General features: G+C 53.1%; 8 protein-coding genes across 8 annotated transcripts; 3 read left to right on the forward strand and 5 right to left on the reverse strand.

Annotated features, from left to right (window-relative positions):
* Positions 1-1505: 1505 nt before the first annotated feature.
* Positions 1506-3213, reverse strand: J4E83_004280 (uncharacterized protein; the record flags this gene model as incomplete). Its single annotated transcript, XM_049331209.1, has 4 exons — positions 1506-2151; positions 2201-2461; positions 2509-2947; positions 2997-3213. The coding sequence occupies 4 exons, from the start codon at positions 3211-3213 to the stop codon at positions 1506-1508; spliced, it is 1563 nt and encodes a 520-aa protein (XP_049189755.1).
* Positions 3214-4108: 895 nt separating this feature from the next.
* Positions 4109-5460, reverse strand: J4E83_004281 (uncharacterized protein; the record flags this gene model as incomplete). Its single annotated transcript, XM_049331210.1, has 2 exons — positions 4109-4807; positions 4858-5460. 2 exons carry the CDS (start codon positions 5458-5460, stop codon positions 4109-4111), a joined length of 1302 nt encoding a protein of 433 aa, XP_049189756.1.
* A 715-nt stretch (positions 5461-6175) lies between these two features.
* On the forward strand, positions 6176-7694 carry J4E83_004282 (uncharacterized protein; the record flags this gene model as incomplete). The annotated part of the gene is made up of 3 exons (XM_049331211.1): positions 6176-6222; positions 6274-6836; positions 6889-7694. 3 exons carry the CDS (start codon positions 6176-6178, stop codon positions 7692-7694), a joined length of 1416 nt encoding a protein of 471 aa, XP_049189757.1.
* Positions 7695-8117: 423 nt separating this feature from the next.
* On the reverse strand, positions 8118-10492 carry J4E83_004283 (uncharacterized protein; the record flags this gene model as incomplete). Its single annotated transcript, XM_049331212.1, has 3 exons — positions 8118-9333; positions 9381-9688; positions 9767-10492. The coding sequence occupies 3 exons, from the start codon at positions 10490-10492 to the stop codon at positions 8118-8120; spliced, it is 2250 nt and encodes a 749-aa protein (XP_049189758.1).
* An 865-nt stretch (positions 10493-11357) lies between these two features.
* Positions 11358-11984, reverse strand: J4E83_004284 (uncharacterized protein; the record flags this gene model as incomplete). Its single annotated transcript, XM_049331213.1, has 2 exons — positions 11358-11887; positions 11981-11984. 2 exons carry the CDS (start codon positions 11982-11984, stop codon positions 11358-11360), a joined length of 534 nt encoding a protein of 177 aa, XP_049189759.1.
* Positions 11985-13037: 1053 nt separating this feature from the next.
* On the forward strand, positions 13038-14265 carry J4E83_004285 (uncharacterized protein; the record flags this gene model as incomplete). Its single annotated transcript, XM_049331214.1, has 2 exons — positions 13038-13391; positions 13450-14265. 2 exons carry the CDS (start codon positions 13038-13040, stop codon positions 14263-14265), a joined length of 1170 nt encoding a protein of 389 aa, XP_049189760.1.
* A 1345-nt stretch (positions 14266-15610) lies between these two features.
* Positions 15611-16303, reverse strand: J4E83_004286 (uncharacterized protein; the record flags this gene model as incomplete). Its single annotated transcript, XM_049331215.1, has 2 exons — positions 15611-16189; positions 16238-16303. 2 exons carry the CDS (start codon positions 16301-16303, stop codon positions 15611-15613), a joined length of 645 nt encoding a protein of 214 aa, XP_049189761.1.
* Positions 16304-17322: 1019 nt separating this feature from the next.
* On the forward strand, positions 17323-21173 carry J4E83_004287 (uncharacterized protein; the record flags this gene model as incomplete). The annotated part of the gene is made up of 4 exons (XM_049331216.1): positions 17323-18006; positions 18053-19561; positions 19608-20297; positions 20763-21173. The coding sequence occupies 4 exons, from the start codon at positions 17323-17325 to the stop codon at positions 21171-21173; spliced, it is 3294 nt and encodes a 1097-aa protein (XP_049189762.1).
* Between the last annotated feature and the right edge of the window lie 1554 nt (positions 21174-22727).

Raw genomic sequence — 22727 nt, forward strand, 5'->3', positions numbered from 1 at the left:
CCTCTCTGAATTCGATAACATCCCCCCTCACCGCAGCATCTAACCTATCCCTCGCAAGATACAACGCCAGATCGAGTAATGCTAACAACTCAACGTATGCCGCATACGGAGCGTTGAGCCAGCAGTCCAAATGCGCTCGTACCGCATCCGCGTCTTCAAAAACCATGCCTAGTTTCTCAAGATACGAGTGCGGACTCACCGGAAACGTAACACTCGCAGGTGGGTCCAAGTACTGCAAGATACGGCCACAGCTCTCCAACACTTCCTTCGGCGTAACAGGATGATGCGGCGCATCGAACAGATTCCATCCGCAAAACGGACAACTCCACGCCCCCGGCTTACGGAAATGCTCTACAATACATGCCGAGCCGAAGATGTGTCCGCAGGGGATTTCAACAGGCCGATGCGGTTTCTCGGAACCGACATCCTGTCTTCGCAGTGTAGTGCCGCAGAGCGAACACGATCCCAGGTTCTGTTTCGATGGGTTAAGCATTAGCGGGACTACCGCGTCCAGTGGACGGTCTTGTGCTAGGAAGGTCGTAACACAACCGACTTGCTCGCGGTCTAAGGTTAATGGACCGCGGAGCGACATGGTACCCACTGCGTCCATCGTCCCATTCAGAACCTGCGCATCTACATCAAAGAGCCGGAGGAATTCCTTCTGCTTCGCAGACGGCAATTCATGCCACCCCAACGCCCACTCCCTCATCCCTCCAGGTAACGATGGGAAAACATCGAGATCCATAAACCACTCCCAACCAGCTTTCAGACTCTGAGCCAGACTGAGCGTTTCGTCTTCAAGGATACGTTGGAGCTGTGCGAGGAAGAGGATCTTAGGCCAGTGCGGTTGGGGTACTACTTCCCCTTCTTCGTCTTCTCCCACCCGCCGTTTCACATGCGGGAAATACCATTCTTGCGCTAGGTAAATCAGATCGCCGGCATTGAACGCGCCGTTGTAATCTAAACCGCATTCGATGTGGCTGATGAGCTCTTGGATTATATCGAAGTATACAGGTAGTGGATGGAGACGTAGCGCGGAAAGCGAGGTGTCTGTCGGGAAGTCTGCGTATCGCAGGTGGAATTTTAGGATTGAGATGATGGAGGTGATTTGGCCTTCGAGTCGGATTATGCGGTTGTAGTAAGGGGAGTCGGAGGGTGTGGTGTGGCGGCGTGGGATAACCTCTCGCTTGGTTCTATGTCGATGCCGTGGTGGGGAGAGGGAATCCGTTGCTGCGTTAGACATGTCGGGTCGGGTTTGCGCACGTCCTCGTAGCGTTCGTGGGATCCGATGGTAGGGTTGGGAAGGCATGGTGCGTTAGTTTGAACTTTGAGAGGCGTTGCAGAGACTGCAGAGTTGGGCTTTTGGTGGAGTAGAAGATGTTTGATCAGGCGAAGCTGGATGGTTCCATTGAACTAGAAGTTTTCCATTCCATATCTGCAGGTTCACAAAGCCGAGCTATACAGCGCACCGACAAGCAACTTAGGGTATCTGTCTCTCCTGCACATCACTTCCTGACCTCCGCGTGTTCGACCTCCGCTGCGTCCTTGATGTCTAGTCCGGCCATGTCTTCCTGATCCTTAGCCACGTCCCTAATCATCATATTCTGCTTCTTGTTTTCGCTCTTCTTGTACAGATACTGCATGACCAAGAACGAACTCCAGCATCCTATGATGAAGCAGATATTCACTGCATAGCCCTTGGTCCATTTCGGGCCCTCGACGATAGGGAATACTGTGATGGGGTAGAAGGAGAAGACAGCCCAACCAGCTGTCAACATAGCGCCGACAGTGACAGCGCGTGCTTCTGCGTCGTCACGTAGAGCCATGTTGATGAACGGCATGAGGATGGGCGTCACAGCAGCTGATACACCGAGCAGGTAGTAACAGGCGAAGTGGTAACCCTTGGGGATGTTCCAGACCAGAAGCGAGATATTGGCGACGATGTAGATAGTCTGGACGATCGAGAAGATGGACCAGAGCGGGTAGACCATGCAGAGGGAGGTGGCGAGGAGCGCGGCGAAGACGGAGACACCCTGGGCACCAGTAGGAATAGTGTTGATTTGGGGAACCGTGTAGGCGCCGGGATATTTGGCAGCAAGGTCCTTGAGCCAGATTGCCATCTGTCCGTGAGGATAAGAGGAGGATAAGAAGCTAGTAGTCGGTCAGCGGTTGTAACTATGGGTTACTCGAAGATGCTCACAAGGTGTAACACAGTACGCCCATGTAAAACTCCCAGCGCATGAATGTGCGCTTTGCGACCGTCCAGCTAAGCTCTTTGCTTGGTGCGACACCGGCGTTAACCATGCGTGAGCGAGCGAGCGCATGCTCTTTTGGTGTAAGCCACCATGGCTTCGCGCTACTTGGTAGACCCGGGAAGATGAGGAAGCCCGCAAGAGCGATAGGGAGAGAGATTACTCCGTCTATAATAAACAGCCATCTCCAACCCGACATGCCACCGACACTACAAGAATTTAGCGATAGCATAATACTTTGCGGAAGGTCGCTTACCCGTTGAGGTTGTTATAGGCCGCAGCTTGTAGATATCCACCAAACATCACGGCAATGTTGTTGGAGACATACCAAACTCCCGTCCTTTTGAAGACCTCCTCAGGCCTGTACCAGGAGCCAAGTACGTATGTAGTACCAGACGCAACGGGTGTCTCTAGTAGACCGAGCAGGAATCGAGTACCGTAGATATCGTTTCGGCTGCGCATCTGACTCTGGCAGAAAGTCACGATGGACCACAGCACTTCCATGGTCGGCAGATAGTACTTGGCAATCTGTGGTCGAGATAACAGGAGTAAAGACGGGACTTGGAACACAAGATACCCGACGTTGTAGAAGGTGTCGAATAGCGAGTACTCGTTGCCGTAGAGACTAAGCTCTTCCTTCATGCCCGACACATAGGCGTTCTTGATGTTGGAGGAGTCCAACCACTTAAGGAAGACTGGTCTTGTTAGTATATACGGGACCAAAGTGTCAGTACGGTAACTTACACATAAAGGAACAGAATGTCAGCAGACAAGCGTCCATCTTCCTCAGCAACTTCCTCTCCTCCTCAGGGTAGTGCTTAGGATACCATTCCCAGAGATACATCCACGCCTTCCATGGTGACCTCTTGGGAGCTTCAGCAGGCGCGATAACGTTGGTATCGAACTCGCCGGTCCTGTTGGCGACACCGGCAGTTTCGTCGTTGGGCTGTGTGCTAGCCATGTTGAGTTGCCTCTCGTCAGATGAAAGTGTTGACGGCACGACCTCGGAAAAGTACGACAAAGCTGGGGTCTTCGTGCTTAAAGCCCTGACGTTCGTCGGAACCCGAAGAACAGGTGAGTAGGTAGTTCCCGCATGGCTAAATCTCAAGGCTAGTAAGCGACTGGACGGTTCCTCCTCGGGCGTCGGGATATTTCTACATGCGGATGGTCGAGTGCGGGGACGGGCTTCTTCTGGGGAGAAATCCACAAACGGGCACTGAAAGAGGTATTAACCCGTTGTCCGGTGGGTGTTGAGCTGCTGGAAGATAGCCAAGAGCATGGGGAAGCTGTGGGGTGATGGAATGAAGCTCAAATCTTGGTTCGGGAAGGATGCATTGCGGTCCATGAGTCGTGCCAAGGCGAAGCCACAGGCAGGCAACTTCGGCGCATCGTCCGCCTAACAAGCTTGAAAGTAGGCCTCGGAATCACTCGCTGATTACTATACCGTTCATTTCTTTGCATACAAGTTTTTTTCTATTTGGCGTTGCGCAGATGTATGTATGGTGTGGTAACATTCGATGACGTCATAGACACGTTTCGCGAACGGAAAATCTTAGGCGTGTCTTTACGCGTCGCGACCGCGAACATGCACATTCCATCGCCAACGTCTACAACTCGGAACCGACACATGTACTTTCAATCTCTGAGCCCATCTTCGACAAACCGTTCACGTTAAATATGCGTTCCTCGTGCAACATTGGTAGAGGATGGTACCCGAAGACCTCCCGTACGGAGCCGTGCACACGCATCTTCACGCGACTATACGTATCAGGACAGTATGTATACGCCAGAGCGTGATCGCGACCGGGATTCGATTTTGAAGTGACCCATATCTACTTCTACGCTACGCCTTTCCACTACTTCAACGCTTCGATCATCTTGTACAAGCTGTTCTCCAGGGTGACTGGCGATCGAAGCGCAGACCAATCGTAGTTTAACAATCCCCAAGCCTCATCCGCGCCTATGAGCGTGTTGGGAGTCCGGTTAGGACGAGTCTGGAGGTAGAAGCTACCTGAGAGCTCCCAATGTTGCCAGCTAACCTGGTACTCCTTGACCATCTCCACCAAGCATTCCGCGTAAGTGGTTTGGTTCCAATACGTTCCGTTCTGGATGAATCCCCATTCGGAAATTACCATCGGGAAAGTATACTTGGTCCCTGGGTCGTCGGGGTTGACGGCCTGGAAACCCTTCTGATACCACTTCCTCTTGAAGGTCGCGCAGTCATCCTGGGTGGCTTCGAAGTCGTACTTGTGGATCTCGAGAACGATCTTGTCCTTCCACGCGAAGCTATCGGGCACGAACTTCGCGGTCTTGTTCGCAGTCGATGTACCGCTGGTACCATTGAGCGTCTTTCCGAGAGGGATGGGATCAATGTACGTGTCGTACGAAAGACCAGAGAAGAAGATTAGCGCATTGGGATCTGCCTCGTGAACGGCGTCTGCAGCGGCAGTCATGTGGATATACCACGTATACCAGTCGACCGGCTCGGCTACCTTGGCAGCTCGCAGCTCATTGCGCAGTCCCATTGACGAGAACGTCGACCAGTTTTCTTTCGCCTAAGCTCGTCAGCATCTGCTCCATAGCAGACGGTCTTTCAAGTACATACGTGCTTCGTCATAAAGGCTAAACCTCGCTTCCACTTCTCCACGTCGAAGTCCTTCTCGCCGAACCAGCCATTGCCGTCGTCATCGCCGCAGCACCAGAAAGCCTTCGATACGTGGTTGTCTAAGTGGATGATGACGCCTTGACGCGAGAGTTCCTTGCCGACAGCATCCCAGACTTGCAGTCTGGTCGTGTTCTTGGTGAACTGTGGGTTCTTCTCCAGGATAGAGTCCAGGACGTCGGTGCCGTTCGTGCCTGGAATCGCGTTAAGGACACTTCTTTCGAGAGTCTGGTTTGGACTATTCGCAAGATAGTCATCCACCATCTGGATTGCGAACGGCATCCGGACCGAGTTCAGGCCGAGCTTAGGAAACCACGACACGATATCTTGGACGGAAGAGTGCTGGAGGCCTTCGGGAATCATGATCTCTTGATGGCCCGGCCAATTTGTCGACATGAAGTGGAAGACATCGCCATTCGCGTCGATTATGTCTCGTCCCTTGGTCAACAGAGGAAGTATGGAAGCAGCCCTCTTCAACGCTGATGGCGGCGCAGCAGCAGCAATAGAAAGTAGGAGCAGCTTCGCGGTTACACGAGTGAACAGCATGGTTGACGTGAACAGGACGAGGTGTTAGTTGGTGCTGTCCTTGTTATGAACGCTAGCATCTTTATGCCGACAAAGGTTCACGCGATCGTCTCAACTGAGACGCGTCGATATTCACGGCCAAAGTATCTCCGTCCTCACATGCTAGCAGCACTACTGCAACCCCAGACTTCACAGATAGTATAATGCGGGGAAAGTAGCTAGAAGCCCAGCCTTAGGTCAACGCTACGCCGCTTCCAAGGCTTATCAACACAGCAAACAAAGGAACAGATACCTCTTCTGGAAGGCCGTCCACGGTTCCAAGAAAGCATAGTCACACGCTTTAAGACGATACGAGATCAAGAAAGGAATGACGTCCACATTGCGGACGATGCTCTGAGCTTGTGCAAACGGCCGGGTAGCGGGCATCGGGGTAATGCAGATCCCACATTTAGCCTACACCTTGACTTTGAACTTTCGTCGCGAGATGACCCGGTATCGATAACAGCCCCGCCATGCTACGCGCGACAGTTTACGCGTCGCCCGATGTAGGCCTTTTAGCAAGAAGCAACACCTTGGCTACTCTTCGCTTTGCTTCCTGACTCTTCTCTTCGCTCAAGTACGACCGAACAATCTGTAGAAACGGCGCACCTCGACGATCTAGTTCCAAGTGCCATTAGACGGGAATCACCTTCATATCGACCATACGTCACTCGCAAATTGCGATCGCGAAAGCAAGATGGGAAGCGCTGTACAGGATGCCAAGATGCCTTCCAAGGCCGCAGTGTAAGCAGAAGCGCATGTAAAACGACAGGAGCCAATGCTAAGTATATCTAGCGTCAAAGATATAGACCTCAGTCAAATCTACTCAGAAAGTGTGGCAGCCAAGATCGTACAAGTCGCGCAACGCGGTCTCAAGCAACAAGCTCCCTTACAATCGTACCCACACACCGTACCTCAGGTTGGCCCAGACGCAGGCCGATACGAAGAACGAGAAGCAGATTTTTGGACCTGCGGCTTCTTCCCAGGATGCATATACGCGCTTCTCGAGCGATCAATACGATACCCCCAGGCCATTGATGTGCCAGAACATGTGCGGCCGCAGATTCAAGATCAGCTACTGAAGTTAGGGCGACATTATGGCGTTGCTATCAACCAGATGTCTGGCCGAACAGATACACACGACATGGGCTTCATCGTGCAGCCCGCGTTACAAAAAGACTGGGAACTGACTGGCAACAAAGAGAGCTTACAATCTGTCGTCAACGCAGCATACGCGCTCGCATCGCGATACGATGACCGGGTGAAAGCCATTCGGAGTTGGGATGTTGCGATCAACGACCGTTACTCAATAACGGACATGTCGACAAACTTCCTCGTCATCATAGATAGCATGTGCAGTAAGCCTTCCACCCCAAGCACTTCTTCTCCCCACTTACTCACACGTTTCAGACCTCGACCTCCTCTACTTCGTCGGCCACATCCAGAACGACCAAAAGCTAATCGACATCGCAACCCAACACGCCGACTCCATCATCCACGAAATCCTGCGACCAGACTTCTCCTCCTACCACCTCGTAAACTTCGATCCGCGGACCGGTCAACCACAAGCCAAGATGACAAATCAAGGTTGGAAAGACGATTCGACGTGGAGTCGGGGCCAAGCCTGGGCTATAATGGGGTTCGCGCAGACGTATTCGTGGACAAAGGATATCAAGTATCTGGCGACAGCGATCCAATGCGCAGAATACTTCTTGCGCAGATTGAAAGAAGGAGAGGGGAAGTGGCATCACCCCATGGTCCCGTGTTGGGATTTCGACGCGCCACAAGATAACCCCGAGGAGCCGCTACGCGACGTTTCCGCAGGTGTGATAACAGCGAATGGTCTTCTTATCATCCACCAAGCACTCCAGTCCCTCTCTTCAACCACGGTATCGCAACTCCCCTCTAGTAACGCCACCAATTTCCTCGACATCGCACTGCAAATCGTATCCCAGACGCTAGACATGTCGTACGACTCTGATCTAGCATCTTTTGAACTCCCCATCAAGAGCATGGTCAATGGGAATAGAGTTAACGGCGCAGCGGTAGCATCGGAGCTGAAGATCAAAGAATCAGGGTTTGAGTGTATACTAAGGAACAGCACGACGAATTGGAACGAACATGCGCATATGAAGTATGCGGATCATGGGCTGGTTTATGCGGACTACTATCTTTTGGAATTCGGGAATAAGCTTTTGAGGGCGGGGTTGCTGTGATGGGTGTTGGTGCATTGGATTGAGTAGTTCTTGATAAGGAATATACCTGGGGTTGGAGCAAGGATGCGTTGTCTGCTTGTGTTTTTGATATGCGCTTGCTGTGAGTGAGCATGTGTGAAGACGGTTTGAAGGAAGCTAGCATATGAGACGAGCAGAATAGGTGAGCAACGAGCAAGAATCAAAGAACGAGCGATTGGATTTCTGTTGCGTGCGTGACGAAATGAACGTAATGCGTAAGGCGTGGTAGTGTATATACAGCGATATCAAGCGAGCGTGGGTATGTATATGCAACAGCATAGAACGAGTGTGATAGTGCAAGTGTGCACAAACGTGAAGAGAGACATGTACAAGAAAGATGAGCGGAAAAGTGCGCCGCAGCCAACAAACAACAGGAACGATACCTAGCCGGTCTTCGTCACTGGCTTACACAGTGACATACTCCATGATAACCGAAGTCACAACCGTAGTCTGCGGATCAGCGGGCGCGGTAGGCTCAGGCGCTTGCTCTGAGACGGCCGGTACACTAGAAACCTCGGGTGTAGGTGTAGGAATCAATGAAATGGCCGGCGCGCTGGAGACCTCAGGTGAGGTCGCAGGAGTAGGCGTGGATACGGCCGGGGTCGAAGCACCCAGTGTTACATACTGCGTAATGACCGACTCCAAGAGGGTTGTTGCAATCTGGGGACCCGCACCACCAGCATCAGGCGCGACCTCCGGAACGGGAGCCTTCTTCCATACAAACTCGCCAGATTCAGCATCGTAAGATCCGCTCGACTGATCGGCAGGGAGAGTGGAGTTGGTTCCGTCAGGTCCAGGTCCGTTGTACACGGGTGGGTTGCCTTCGATGTCGTCCTTGTATTCGACATCGCCGTTCCAGGTCGGCACCTCGGTGTCGGACTCTGGGATGCTGACTGGCACGCTGAAGACGGTGACGTTCAAGCCCTTGGGTGGCTTGTTTCGTGGGATCTCGCTGAAGTCCAAAGCTTGGATGCGCCAGCTGAACTTCTCTTTGAGATAGGCCTGTACTGTCTCCTTGTCCAGACTCTTGAGCTCGCCGGCCGCGTGCTTCTGCGCAAGCTTCTCAGTCAGACCAATGTTACCCGTAACAATGTTCGAGGAGCTCATTCGCGGAGATGACAGGGTGGCGAGCTGACCAACGTAGTTGGGGTCCGTGGGCCAGTCGATTGGGTTTGTGCTGGGTTCGCCAAGGAAGGCGCGAACGGCGTAGGAGACCTTAATGTCGGTCGGCATGTTGACTTCGCACTGCCAGTCGGTGGCCTGAACCGTGCGGTTGATGCTGCCTCCACCTGGAGTCGGGAACGTTGCATTGACTGTCGCATTGGTCTCGCTCAGGCCTTGAGTCTGGGCCTTGTACAGCTGATTGATGGACGATGTCAGCGTCGCATTGCTGGGGTTGTTCTCGAGTTCGGGGTAGGTGTATCCAAAGGAGGTCCAGTTGCGGGAAGTGGTTGCAGTCCACATGTCGCCAAGGGCGTTCATGTGGAACGGTGCGAGTGGCGAAGCAGTACCAAGAACGCTACCGCTGGCGACAGCGAACGAGCCCATACGCTGCTCGGCGTCCTCGACCCAGGTGTCGGGGTAGCGAGTTTGGTACATGGATATGATCCGATCAATGTTACTACACATGGTTAGCATTGCTCTCAGCACTACGTTCCGAGGACTTACCAGTGATGGAACCAGAAGATGGGGTCGAATGCGGAAACCTCCACTATGCCCATGTGACCCAATCCGAAGACGGTGTGCAGACCATCGTGTAGAGTCTCAAAATTCCCGATCTTGCCACCGTTCGCCTTGTTGCTCACTTGGCTGAAGGGTTGGTACGTCGTCAATAACTTGTAGAGCATATCGCGGAGATTGGGCTGCTGCTTGCCAACTCGATCGTTAACCTCGCTGTTGCGGCTGGTGGCATTGGCAGCGTGGGGATCAGCTGGGTACCGAATAGTGTGGTTCCAGTACTTGAACTCAAACTCGCTCTACTTGTGTGTCAGTAGCCAAGTTCTCCAGGATGATATCTTCCTCGCGGAGCGTAGATGTACAGAATTGAGACATACCAGGGGAGCGAAGTCATCGTACTTCAGAGGATGGAAGTCGTATTTGTACAGAGGGTTGGGGATATACCCTGTGGTCCCATTGGGAAACGTGACAGTAGCCGTGAGGCAACGCACGTTCTCTGGGATGACACCCTCTTCGCTGTTTGGCGGATCCATCGCCCAGTCCCAGTAAGGAAGGCGAACTCGGTTTGCAATATCCAAGGCCTTGTTACGGGCTTCACCGATGGGATACTCATTGGCGACGTCGACCGCGCGATCATGGAGAACCTGCTCGAAGAGCGCGAGATACGGTCTGTGCCATGGTCCAAACATGCTGGACCCGTGAGGACAATATCCCATCATCTCATGACCAGCTGTTCCGTTCACATTGTCCCACTTCTGGAATGGCACTCCGTGTATCCCTAGAGATGTTAGTTGAGCCTCTGAAAAGGACACGGATTCCATACCTGCGACCTGGAAGTAAGAGATCTTTTGATCCTGGTCCATGGCCTGGAAGCGAGCAAACGCTTGGATAAAGATGTTCCATAACTCCGTGTCTTTCTGCAGCTCACGGAGTTCCTGTCGGGGATGGACTCCAGTTCCTTGGACTCCGACAACGCTGAAGTAGCTGTCGTCTGCCTTTGCAACTCCACATGAAGGGCCATTGGTAGAGTTGGACACAGCTTGCACGCTTGCCAGTAACGAGAGTGTGGTAGCCAGACCAGTGAAAGAAAAGAGTGATTTCATGTTGGCCAGCCGGTAGCGAATGAAAGTGATCGTCAAGATCTGAATGAATGAAAGCTGCAACAAGTTGCGAACGAAAAGAATGAATGTCACTAGGACTGAAAGAGAGACTGGGCAAGCGATGCTGTGATGGGATTCTGGATGGACATGATGCTGTATATAAGATGTCCGTAAAATGAACGGCTGATGGCACAATCCACTGCCCCGCTACCTGTAAGTGACGTACCGCGTTGTAGTACCGGCACTTCATGCGTAAAACATCCACCAGCTGTCAAAAGGCAGGTGCAGCAGCGTGTACGCCGTTGTTGCTCGGTGCATCCTTGCATGTAGGATGATGTTCGAAACATGTTTGGTTTCTTCGCATGAACGTGCCAAGGACGGAGGAGCACGAGGTATGGACTATGAACATAGACGATCAGAGTCCTGGAGCGTATTTTCGAGCTTCAATGGGGGTCTAGTACCGGTGTTCATGCTCTCAGTATAACCGCGCTTGACCGTTGACGTAGTCGTCCTAGCCAAGACGCAGCATAGACAGTTGAGTATCTTGGGGATGCCTTAGCCCCACCGGCTAGTCGAGAATCAGACATCGGCACGAGCGGGCCATCTTCGATCGGTGCAGTATACTGATTGTGGCTGTGACGTGGGGAAGCTGTGTGATGTTGATTGTGTGAGATGGCAGGGCTGCGGCACAGACCACCACGGCATGGTGCGACGCTCACAGAGAGCAAATTGACGAGCAACCGAAATTCAGGCACCTATCAACTCGGATGTGACGGCCTGGAATGGTCGATGCGATGAAACAATGTCGGCACGCAGCGATTGCTAACCGGCAAAATTGGTGTTATCGCGATTTTGCGGGGGATGTCCTTCATACACTTTCCATAGTGTCGGGAGGCATGGAGTCATCGACATCACGCGCTGTGAAAGTGCGTTTCGTGTCATTGAGTTGTTTCGCCTGGCTGCTCTTTCTCTTTCTCGAACCTGCACTATCAGATGCGATGTGCAATCTTGCCCACTTTTTGACTCTCTTGAAAATTTCGATTACTGGGGCCGGGAGCCCACCCAGCTGGGCAGCTGATATACCATTGCTTCTCGTCAAGACATCAATAGTCGTTCGAGCCCGTGTGATGGCCGGGTTCAGAGATTGGCCAAAGACGGTGTCACCGAACGATGTCAACGCAATGTTCCTCAGAAGCAGGATGTCGCCAACTTTGATGCTCTCTAGTGTCTGCAGTAGTTGATTTTGAATGTGGTTTTGTTCGTTGTTTGACTCTCGGGGTGGGCGCAGCCAGAACGTGACCTTGAAGTCTGAGCGTGTATCATCCGCAACGATGATCTCCCATAGAGTCATCTTGTATCCGCCCTTCCGAACGAAGACTTCTTTCTGTTCCGGAGTCGCTGTCACGACGCATAGGAAGTTTGGTGTTGGAGTTTGCGGGTAGATCGCTCGCAGACGCTGTGCGCTAGGTAATAATCCAAGAGATGTGATACTCATCTTGGGCGCGACTTTGACGAGTAGTGTATGCTCATCGACTTTGCTTGGGCTGTCAAAATCCGATAGAGTAGTTCCGAAAGAAGTAGTCAAGAAGGATGAGGAGCTGACGCTCTTGTCCGTTATACCGTCTGGTAGGACCTGAGACGACAGTAGCGTGTCGTGGAATATGAGCGAATGTTCAAGATAGCCAGGTGTGGCGATTGACGTATCCTCAAAGGCGATAGATGTATCCAGGTGGGTCGTGTCTTCCTGTAAAAACGACGTATACCGACTCACATTGGGCAGCGAAACATCTGATATGTCTTGGCCTCGAACATTTCCTGGGAGAAAAGGTTGTGACCATCCAGTCTGGAGCCGGGGGTTCTTGAAAGGCAGCCCGCGCCACTTCAAAGACGGCGTGGATTCATTTGCAGGTGTAGAAACACTTGTTGTTGCATCAAAGGGACGGCAATCCTCGACTGCTAAAAGTGTGTCCTCGTTGAACTCTAGATGGTTGCGCAAAGGCGCTCCATTGAGCATCTTGAGCCGCATCTTACGCGACTGACGCGTCTACGCGTACGTGTTGGATCGACGCGTGCGCGATAGAAGTCATGGGAACAGCGTCGTTCTTCGAAGTATACTAGCGGAGAAGGGATGCGAGGGTTATGTGGAGCCGAGTAGAAAGAAGTCGGAGAATGTGAGGATGTCCGGGCCTCGTCCAACAAATCCGAAGCTGAGGGCATAATCGTCGCCTAATCTGATAACGCGAGGTCCGAAAGCCGAAGCAATTCACCGAGACAAGAAAAGCAACATAAGAGGCGGTCAGCTTCCGTCTGAACTACCGTAAGACGTCGACTTCGGTGGTATTCGATAACTTCTGTTCATTAGGCAACAACGGCCGTGAACGGGCGTGAAAGACATCATCCAGGTACCAACCACTCCGTAAGCGTCGGCGTCACCGCGCGCCCACATTCCGCGGCCTTGGCGATCTAATCGCCGCATCTGATATAAAGATACGCAATGGCACCATCCAAGACGCCCCACCGGCCGATAAACGCCTACCGAGTCCCTGCCATGTTGCGCAACCTGTCCTACAAGCTGACCTCAGCACTTTCGTCGTCAGAAGTCCCTACGTTGGCCAAGGACAGCGACGAATTCATCAAGGCGAAGAAGACGGAGGAGTTGTTCCCGACCACCGACCCCGCGGTAGATGGCGACGATTGCCTGCACGACTGTGCTAGTTGCAGTGTCAAATACCCGCGCAAGTTTGAGATTGATGAGACGGAAGAGCTGTATGGACACGTGAAGGGATGGAGTACGCATTTGATTGTTGCGACGGGCAAGACGGATTGGGTGCGCGATGTCGCAGACGAGAAGGGCAGCATCATGGAGGCGGTTGACAGGGGCGATGCAAAGCCTAGCAATGGGGTGAGTTTAGAGATATGACGCCTTCAGGTTGTGTCGAGTGCGAGCTAATTGGGTATAGAAACTCATGTTATCCGCCTCCAATATGCCCGTCCCAGACCACTCCGATCACAGTTCTATGGTACTACTGCTACCATCATGGCAGTTCATAGACAATGTCACGCCTGCGAACATCCCCGAACTTATCACCGACTACGTCAACCCCGGTCCTACGAACAATACCCCGTTGCGCTCACGGAAAACCGCCGCGCTACCACCTTCAGAAAAGCCGGAAGAGACTTCTTCCGCCGACGCCGACGCGCCCTCCTCCATACCCCCGTCGATACCCGCACCCCAACTCAAAGCCCGACCATGTCCACACAAATACCTCATCTTGATGTGCAGTCAAAAGACACGAGACGCACGTTGCGGCCAGTCAGCTCCTCTTCTACGAAAAGAGTTTGAGCGACTGCTCCGACCACTGGGGTTATACCGCGATCTACACGACGAGCGACCGGGCGGCGTGGGGATATACTTTATAAGCCACGTTGGAGGCCACAAGTTCTCGGCAAACGTCATGGTCTACCGACATTCTTCAGTCGTCACACGGCCCGAGAACACGAATGGCAGCGCGAATGGACATACCAATGGCGCGGAGAAGCGGCTCGCGGACTTGAAGCTTGAAGATGATAATGGGCAGGAGGTTCTGCTGGATGCTAATAAGGAGCAGGAGGCAGAGGGGAATGGCGAGGCTGCGCAATGTATATGGTTGGCGCGAGTGAAGCCGGAGGATTGTGAGAATATTATTAAGTACACGGTGCTGCAAGGGAAGGTGGTGAAGCCGGAAAGGCAACTGCGAGGTGGATTTGATCGATGCAAACAGCTAGCTAGTTGGTAATCGATCGTGAAGCACTGCTGTGTCCTCCAGCTCAGGCGCTGTCTGAGTCCCAGACAACTCATATGGTGTTTCCTCCACGTCCTCTGACATAGTCCCACGACCCTCATCATTTGCACCTGTCGACTTCTCGCTTTTGTTGCTATCGGGATGTCTCCGGTGGATCCAGTACATCGCGATGAATATGATGCCAACGATTATCAAGCCGCCCAAAACGCCGCCTATTATCGCACCCATATTGAGGGACTTAATTTCGGGTTCGTTGAAGGAAGACGACGAGCTGTCATCGAGAGTCGCAAAGTCGCTAGAGGCTGGTGTCGCACTTGCTTCCTGAGGCCGTGAAGACGCGTAGCCAGAGTCGGGTTGGTCGACTGTTATGGTGACAGTCTTGAAGAGAGGCGGTATTATGACGGTAGAGTATGGTCCGGGACTCGGTGTAACGGTGATAGTCTTGAAGAGAGGTGGTATTATGACGGTAGAATATGGTCCTGCGGATTCCGTTGCCCTTTCTGTCAATAATTCGCCGATGTTGGATGTTATCTTGAGCGTGCGGAGGCCTTCTGAAGTCGGACTAATCGGGGGCGTCCAGTAAGAGTAGGATTGCTTTTTATTGTTAGATTGTAGACCAGTAGCAAGATGACCAAAGTACATACCGTCTCCATCTCAGCTTGTCGCGGTCGGTGTCTCAACGGCAGCGAGTGACTTTTACGAGCGAGAAAGAGGTACCGAAGACAGCTTCAACTTGGCAGAAGATTGCACAGTTCTGCTTCCTGTACACAGCCCCTTTCAATAAAAACGTTGATGTAACACTGGAATGCAGCATTGCGGTTGTGTCACAACCTGTATCAGCATGGTACAGTGCAGCGCGTAGAAACTGCGCGAAATACTTAAACCAAACGCTCCGTAGTACAGAATACGTACATACTGGGATATATACAAGGTTAGGCTCGATATGCAATGAATCACGCGCATCCGGGAAGATACATGTTGAACTCGAACATAACATGGGGTATCATTTGTGGTATATCGCTTGACCATGCGTCTATGGTGTCTGTCTGTCGGCTTTATGTGGCCCGTGGTCTTCAAGATGGCAAGCAACTTTCGATCTTTCCAAGTATTGTGACTTCGCAGCGTGCTCCCCATCAATATGCCGGTCATGGTCGACCTTGCTCGACGAAATTAGTCGAGCGTTTCGGGCCGCCAACTCGTACTTAATGTCCATAGAAGGGCTCCGCGTGCGACATAGATATTTTTCCGGAGCGTAATAGTCACCACGAGACAGCTGGAAGGGACCCTTGAATCGCTTATGATCACAGGTCTTGTAGTATGCGCGCAGACACGGCTCTCCTCAGCCCGCGGCTTCCTTGACTTTGCCACCTGGATTGGGCGCTTCGTCGATAAATTGCGGCGGCGCAGTGTCGTCCAACATAAAGTTTGGTACGCCGGAAGATTCTCCAACACCCTCAAAGTCAACCTCGTCGCCCAGTGCCTCCAGCTCAGCATCCAGCTCCGACTCGTCCACATCTTCAGGTACGTCGTAGCTGCGGCTTATGGCGTCTTGGATATCATTGCCCATGTCCATGAGATCGGCCATCTCGTCTTGCAGCTTGTCGATCTTATCGATGTTGACCTTGCCGTATTGCTTCCGTAGCTCTTTCGTCGTTGTCTTCATTGCGTCGATGGTAGTCATTGTGTTCTTAAGATTGTCCTGCATCATTCCGGCCTGTTCCATGTTCCACGATTGCGCCTGCAGTTGGTCGCGCTGCGCTTCGTATTGCTTCCGCTGCTGGAGGACCTTGAGGGCTTTTTGCTTGATGGCGGTTTTGCCGGGGCCGTCGCGCATCTTGGCAAGCTTCTGCTGGTAGGTGGACAGCTCAGCATTGAGCTTGGCGAGCTTGACATCGAGACTTTCTATGCGCGTGTCGACCTGAGCGCGTCAGTATTGGAATGGTGTTTGCCAACGGATGGAGCCTACATTGGAGATGGCGCTGTTGAGCGTGGGCTTGGGCGCGCTGCTCTTCGCACCGAATAAGCGGTTCATGCTGGTGGAGGGATATGTGGGTTGCCGGCCGGAGAGTCGCGATATGCAGCCGAAGGAGGAGAACAGGCGTGGAGTGTGTTGGCAGTGTGGGGTGAATGGCAGGCACCGAACGGTGGTCGTAGCTCCGGCAGTTCCCGCTAACGTCATCGATCGTCACGTGGGCGCTAGCGATCCGCTGACCCTGAGATGCCCAAGCAGGATTGCCATACATTGGAGCGCCCCATGCCATGGCAATTGCCGACATTGACAAGCTAACAAAAGCAAGCATAGTACATGGTGAAGCAATTCATTAACAGCTATCTACAAATGAGTCAAATGAACTTTCTCACAGGCGGCTGCCGGCATGCGATGCCAGATGCAAGATGCAAGATGCAACAACCGTCACACTGTCGAAGGTCCTACATAACCATAAAAATCTCCAGCATGCGCGATGTTCATGCCATCAGCACTAGCTCGCATGCTTATCTTGAGCGACTACTGGGTCCCAGATCTGGAACCAGATACAGCTGGTAGTCGTCTTCCAAACTCGCACGTCCTGGTTGATATCAGGGAGGTGCAAGTGATCTGCGGGCCTGGCACGCTATCCGTACTACGCAGCTTCTAGCCTTGCCTGTCACCACCAAACCCAACAATACCCACAACACTCCGACTCGGGAGACACAGACGTTTTCGCAGCCTGTATCTGTAACGACGCCGCGCAACAGTCGGTGCATGGGTTGATCCAGAGCCTCGCGCGCTTTTCGTTTGCCATTGCCTTCCCCGCGGCCTCGTTCGCCTAAGGTACCTGTCCCACCTGTGCAACACAGCCCAAGCCACGAACACGCGCCCTCTGTCTCACTCGAGTCGCTCTGCTAACCCGCCCGCCGCCGTGTCCAGCTCTGCACGGCGTGTCCTTCTATGACGCATTGGTCGCCGCAGTAAATCTACGCATGTGCCCCACGCTGCTGCACACGCTCTCGAGTGCCTCGCCCGACCCTTCCCCTGCCCCGCCCTTGTAGCCGCAAACCACCGCAACCACCATGTTTTGGCGCTTCGGCGGGTACGCGCAGCTGTCGTCGCTCGACAGCATCCTCGACAAGCCCGACGTCACCGTTGAGGAGCTGCTCGACGAGTCGGATCTCATACAGGAGCTCAAGCAGCAGAACTCGAAGCTGATAGAATACCTTCGCGATGAGAATGTCTTGGAACGCCTGCTGCGCTACGTTATCGCCGCCAGACCCGATCTGCCCCCCGACGACGACGCCGGAGGAGAGCCTGCGCACGAGGCGAGGAGTCCCAGTCGGACGGGCTTTTTCGGCAAAGTCAGGGCGCGCTCGACATCCACCACCAAGTCCGATGCGGGCGATAGTGAAGAGACCAAGGAGGAGCGACAGCGCATGAAGTACGCCTATGTGTCGTGCGAGATCCTATCGTCCGAAGTATGGTCCATATCCGAGGCGGTCCTCGAGAACCAGGACACCTTGCGACAGTTCTGGGCCTACATCAAGCAGCCTGCGCCGCTCGACCCCGTCCAGGCTGGCTACTTCACCAAGGTCAACGAGTCGCTGCTCGACCGCAAGATGGAGGAGATGCTCGACTTCTTCAAGTCATTGGACAATGTTGTAACAGACATGTTGCAGCACGTCGACTGCCCGGTCATCATGGACCTGCTGTTGAAGATCATCAGCCTAGAGAAGAGCGAGGGCGGACAGGGCATTGTTGACGTAAGTCGCCACATACACGCTTGTTGGCATAACTAACAGACTCCAGTGGCTGCAACAACAGAACCTCGTTCCCCGCCTGATATCATTCCTCGCCCCCGATCAGTCGACTTCCACACAAACGTCAGCTGGCGACTTCCTCAAGGCTATCATCACGATATCCGCAAACGCTACCACGCAAGACCAGTCCGTCATCGGGCCTAACGAGCTTACGCGCCAGCTTGTCTCCGAACAATGTCTGAAACAGCTGATCGATTTTATGCTGCAAGGCGGCAACCCGCTGACTGTCGGCGTGGGTATCATCATCGAGGTTATCAGAAAGAACAACTCCGACTATGATTTGGAGAATCAGATTGGGCCGGTACCCAAGAACTCAGACCCCATCTACCTGGGAACACTGCTTCGCCAATTCGCCAACCACATCCCGCAGTTCATGGAGCTGGTTAATAGCTCAAGCCAGATCGTGACACAGCGCGATGGCAGCACTACAAAGAAAAAGCGAGAGCTCAAGACAGCCTTTGGCGAGAAGATCGAACCGCTTGGATTTGATCGGTTCAAGACTTGTGAGCTGATGGCCGAGTTGCTGCACTGCAGTAACATGGCTCTGCTCAACGAACGGGGCAGCGAAGCTGAAGTCAGGAGGCGAGATGCCGAGCGGGAACGTCTCAAGGCTGACGGCAAATTGACTTCAGCGATTTCCGGCAACCCAGGCGATTTCTCCACCAGTGTTGATAGCCAAGGCTTCCACCACGCGCGCGCCCCATCTATGGACTCTCCTGCGGAGATAAAACCTCTGCATGTACAGAACAGTTCGGAAGACGACTTTGAAAAGGTTGTCGCGCCGGAAGTTGCTGTCGAGGAGGCCAAAGAAACGGCAACGGAGAAGGAGCAGATTGGAGAGCCATTGGAGCCCTCGCCGAAGCTGCCACCGAGAGATGCGCCACAGGAACCGTCCACTGCCAAGACGGCAGGCGATGACGGTGAGTTTGTGGACGAGCCCTTGACACCACCCAAAGACGCTGCAGCACCTGCTGAGAAGCCTGCATCTCCACCTAAGCCTGCGGATGATGCCGAATCACCTACGTCAGCCGGCCTGAGTGCCAAGGTCGATGAGCTTGAACTGGATACTGACACCGTTATGAACGACCGCCAGGAACCGACAGAGCCTGCGAAGACCGAGAAGTCGGATACCGATGTCAAGACCCCGCCATCTCTTCTGACACAGCAGCTCAATCAGACCTCGGATACCACCACTGCTGAACAATCCGAGAGTCTTTCACCTCATCCAGACGACAAACCAGCGCCACTGTTTGCGGGTAAGAACCGCAAAAGTGAAGCCGAACCAGCCAGCATCGACACCTCGCGCTTCACCGCACCAGTAGCAGGATCAGATCTTTCGGAGATAACTCCTATTGATGAGTCTCAGAGCGTGCGTTCGGTGGTATTCGGCAGTGCAGAAGATCCTGCCGGCTTCGAGATTGACATTGACGGTACGCCTGTTGTTGGCGACTTGCTGAAGATCACATTCGTTGAGAACAAAGTAGTACCAACGATACTTGTAAGCACCTTTGATATCTTCCAGCGAAACATGCTAATATCTGCAGGACTTCTTCTTCCGCTTCCCATGGAACAACTTTCTACACAATGTAGTATACGATGTTGTTCAGCAAGTCTTCAACGGGCAGATGGACCGTGGATACAACCGTCAGCTAGCGATTGACCTCTTTGACAACGGAGGCATTACCGAGCGCATTATCAAAGGACAGCAGGAGAGTGATAAATCGCACCAAGAAACGTCCATGCGACTAGGATACATGGGTCACCTCACCCTGATCGCAGAAGAGGTGTTGAAGTTTACAGAGCGACACACCGATGAAGTCTTGTCGCAGATGGTCCTAGAGAAGGTCCACGCTCAAGAGTGGGTGTATTATGTGGAGCATATCCTGGCCGAGACGCGAGAGCGCGACAACGCCATTCTCGGAGGTGTACGACCCGACATGAGCGTCGGGCCCAGACAAGCTGTGCTCAACGCCGTTAACGCAGCAAACAACAACTTTGGAGGCGACAGTGGCGGGCTCTCTAATGCAAGCCTCGCCAACAACGGCAACATAGGCCTCGACAGCATGGAGCTCACCAATGCTGGTGACACTGAGGGTGGTGGGTACACCTTCAGCGGAGGCTCCTTGCTTAGTGGCTTTACTAACTCGAGTGATGAAGAAGACGAAGACATGGACGATGTCGACACCGAGAGAGAGCGGGAACAACGACAGGGACCTGTCGACGACTCCGAACAAGTGGGTGAAATCTCATTTGACGATGCTGATATGGACTATCGATAAGTCCATGGCCCCGAGCATACACACTATACCACGAATGTTTCCCGCCCTTGGTGCGTTTCCTTTTCTTATACTTGTTTGTATCATGAGCGGGAACGGACAGACGGCTCGCATGCTAGATCTATGGGCCTATCATCATCCTTTCTGTACATACATTCCTTGCGCCATCCGACAGGGTGTATGATACATGTAGTAATACGCATCGTGAGATGTGGTTTCCTCTCATCTCCTTTGTGTGATGTACCACTGGATGATTGGGCTTCATTGATCTGGTATGGTGTCCTCTTTCTTCCTCGTTTCCATCTGCTTGTCTCCCCTTTGTTCACCCTTTCTCTGTAAATTCCGAATTGCTTGCGTTCCATCTCCGCCCTAACGAGTCATCGTATCTTTCCATTGACCAGCTCCACTAACACCCTCTTCCAGCCCAGTATCCCACCGCCCCTCCAGATCCCCCCATCGCGCGCCCGCCGCCAATTCGCCCTCCGCCTCGCCCAACGCAAAGCGCAGCTCGAATCAACGCGCGAAGCAGAAGAAGACCCAGACGACCCTTCCGCCCCGAAAACTCAAGAACAAGAAGAACGCGAAGGACACCAGCGCTTCGCACGTATGTTTGAAGGCATCGAAGACTCTTCCGACGACGACAGTCTGCACAGCATCGAAGGTATGGGAGAGGACGAGGAGAGCATACTAGGTCGCATTGAAGTCGAGGGCCAGGAGGTGGGTAGGAGGAGTCCGATCAAAGTGGCTAGTCCCGAGAAGGTGAGTAGTCCGGAGTTGGAGCGGGGTCCAAGTGGTGGGGAGGGTAAGGAGGAGGAGAGGAGGGTTGTGGTTTAGTATGTTGTTGATGTGCTTATGAATGTGGTTGGTGGGCAAGGCGCGGGCTTTATCAGCGGTATCGTTGATATGTTGTTCGATGTCGCTGTTGATGGGCATTGCGCAGATTCATGTAAGGTTTACGCGATGTTGGCATGATGTATGTAGTAATGCATGGTTATGAGATACCCCCTTCGATCTATCTCTTGGGATATTGTACTTTACGTTGAACTACAGCACCCAATATAGCCGCAGCATGCTTTTTTCTCAGAGAGGTTCGCTCTTTGATCTTGTGTTGTGCCGAAGACAAGGTAGGTACGACATTGGCGAACAGTACCTACCCATTTAGACGCACACGTCATGTGACTTGGCGACACGCTAAGTAGATCCTCAGCGCGTCCGTCATCCACCCTTCCCTACCATCAACACTCACGAACTCCACAAACAACTCCCACACCACCCACCACTATGTCCTCCCAACCCGCTCCTCCCCGCCCTTCAAACGACCACCGCCGCACCTCCGGCGCCCCAAAACGGCAATCCATCCTCCCAAAACCCTCCTCCATCTTCCTCGACACCACCGTCCTCATCGCGCAGCACGCGCAAATCACCGGCACGCACCCCGTTACAATCGGCCCTAATACCGTTCTACACCCTCATAGCAAACTCAGCAGCGCAGTTGCACCTGTTGTCCTCGGCGAGGGCTGTGTGGTTTTTGAACGCGCGAAAGTGGGTGTTGGTATGGGCGCTGAGGGTGATGCGGAGGGGAAGAGGGGCAGTATGGCACCTCCTGCAAGGGGGAGTGGGAGTGTGAGGGAATCTATGCGCAGTGAGGGGACGGTGTTGGGTAGGAATGTGGTTGTTGATTCTGGGGCTGTGGTTGAGGCGGCGGAGGTGGGTGAGGGGAGTGTGGTTGAGGTTGGTGCTGTGCTGGGGAGGGGCAGTATTATTGGGAGGGTAAGTAGAGCTCTGGTTGAGTTTGAGCGTTGTTTGGACTGACATATTCTAGTATTGCACTATATCGGCTTCTTCGGTTATACCGCCTTATACCCGCTTACCAGATTATACGGTTGTATATAGTGGGAACCAACAAAGGGTGGATCGGACGCTTCAATTAAGACCGGAAATCCTGGAACAGAAAATGGCGGTGCATGCGAAACAGCTGGATATGTTTAAGAAGCTTATTCCCAATAATATTGCGAAGTGGTCTTGAGGGGAGGACGTACTCGGGTGCTCGCATCATCCTTCGGATTCCAGACGAGACGAGCTTCGACACAACGCCTCGACGAGATTCTTACACAAAGTTCGGCCTACAGCGGTTCCAGGGGTGAAACAGTTTTGGGCAGTGAAAGCAGGGGATTTCCACGAGACTCGGTGCTGGCTGCCTTGTGAAAGCTATGGATAGTCATAGCGGAAGCAATTGCAGCAGTGAAAGTAAGGTATTCCTACGGGACTCGGCGCTGGCTGCCTTGTGAAAGCTGTCGAAAGCCATAGCAGAAGCAATGGCAGCAGTTTTTCACCGACTAGTGGGCCCTCTGGGACTATACAACATCCCCTGATTGTATATGTACGACG

The sequence above is a fragment of the Alternaria metachromatica genome, assembly GCF_023757995.1.
Source record: "Alternaria metachromatica strain BMP 0045 chromosome Unknown scaffold_7, whole genome shotgun sequence".
Classification (NCBI taxonomy): domain Eukaryota; kingdom Fungi; phylum Ascomycota; class Dothideomycetes; order Pleosporales; family Pleosporaceae; genus Alternaria; species Alternaria metachromatica.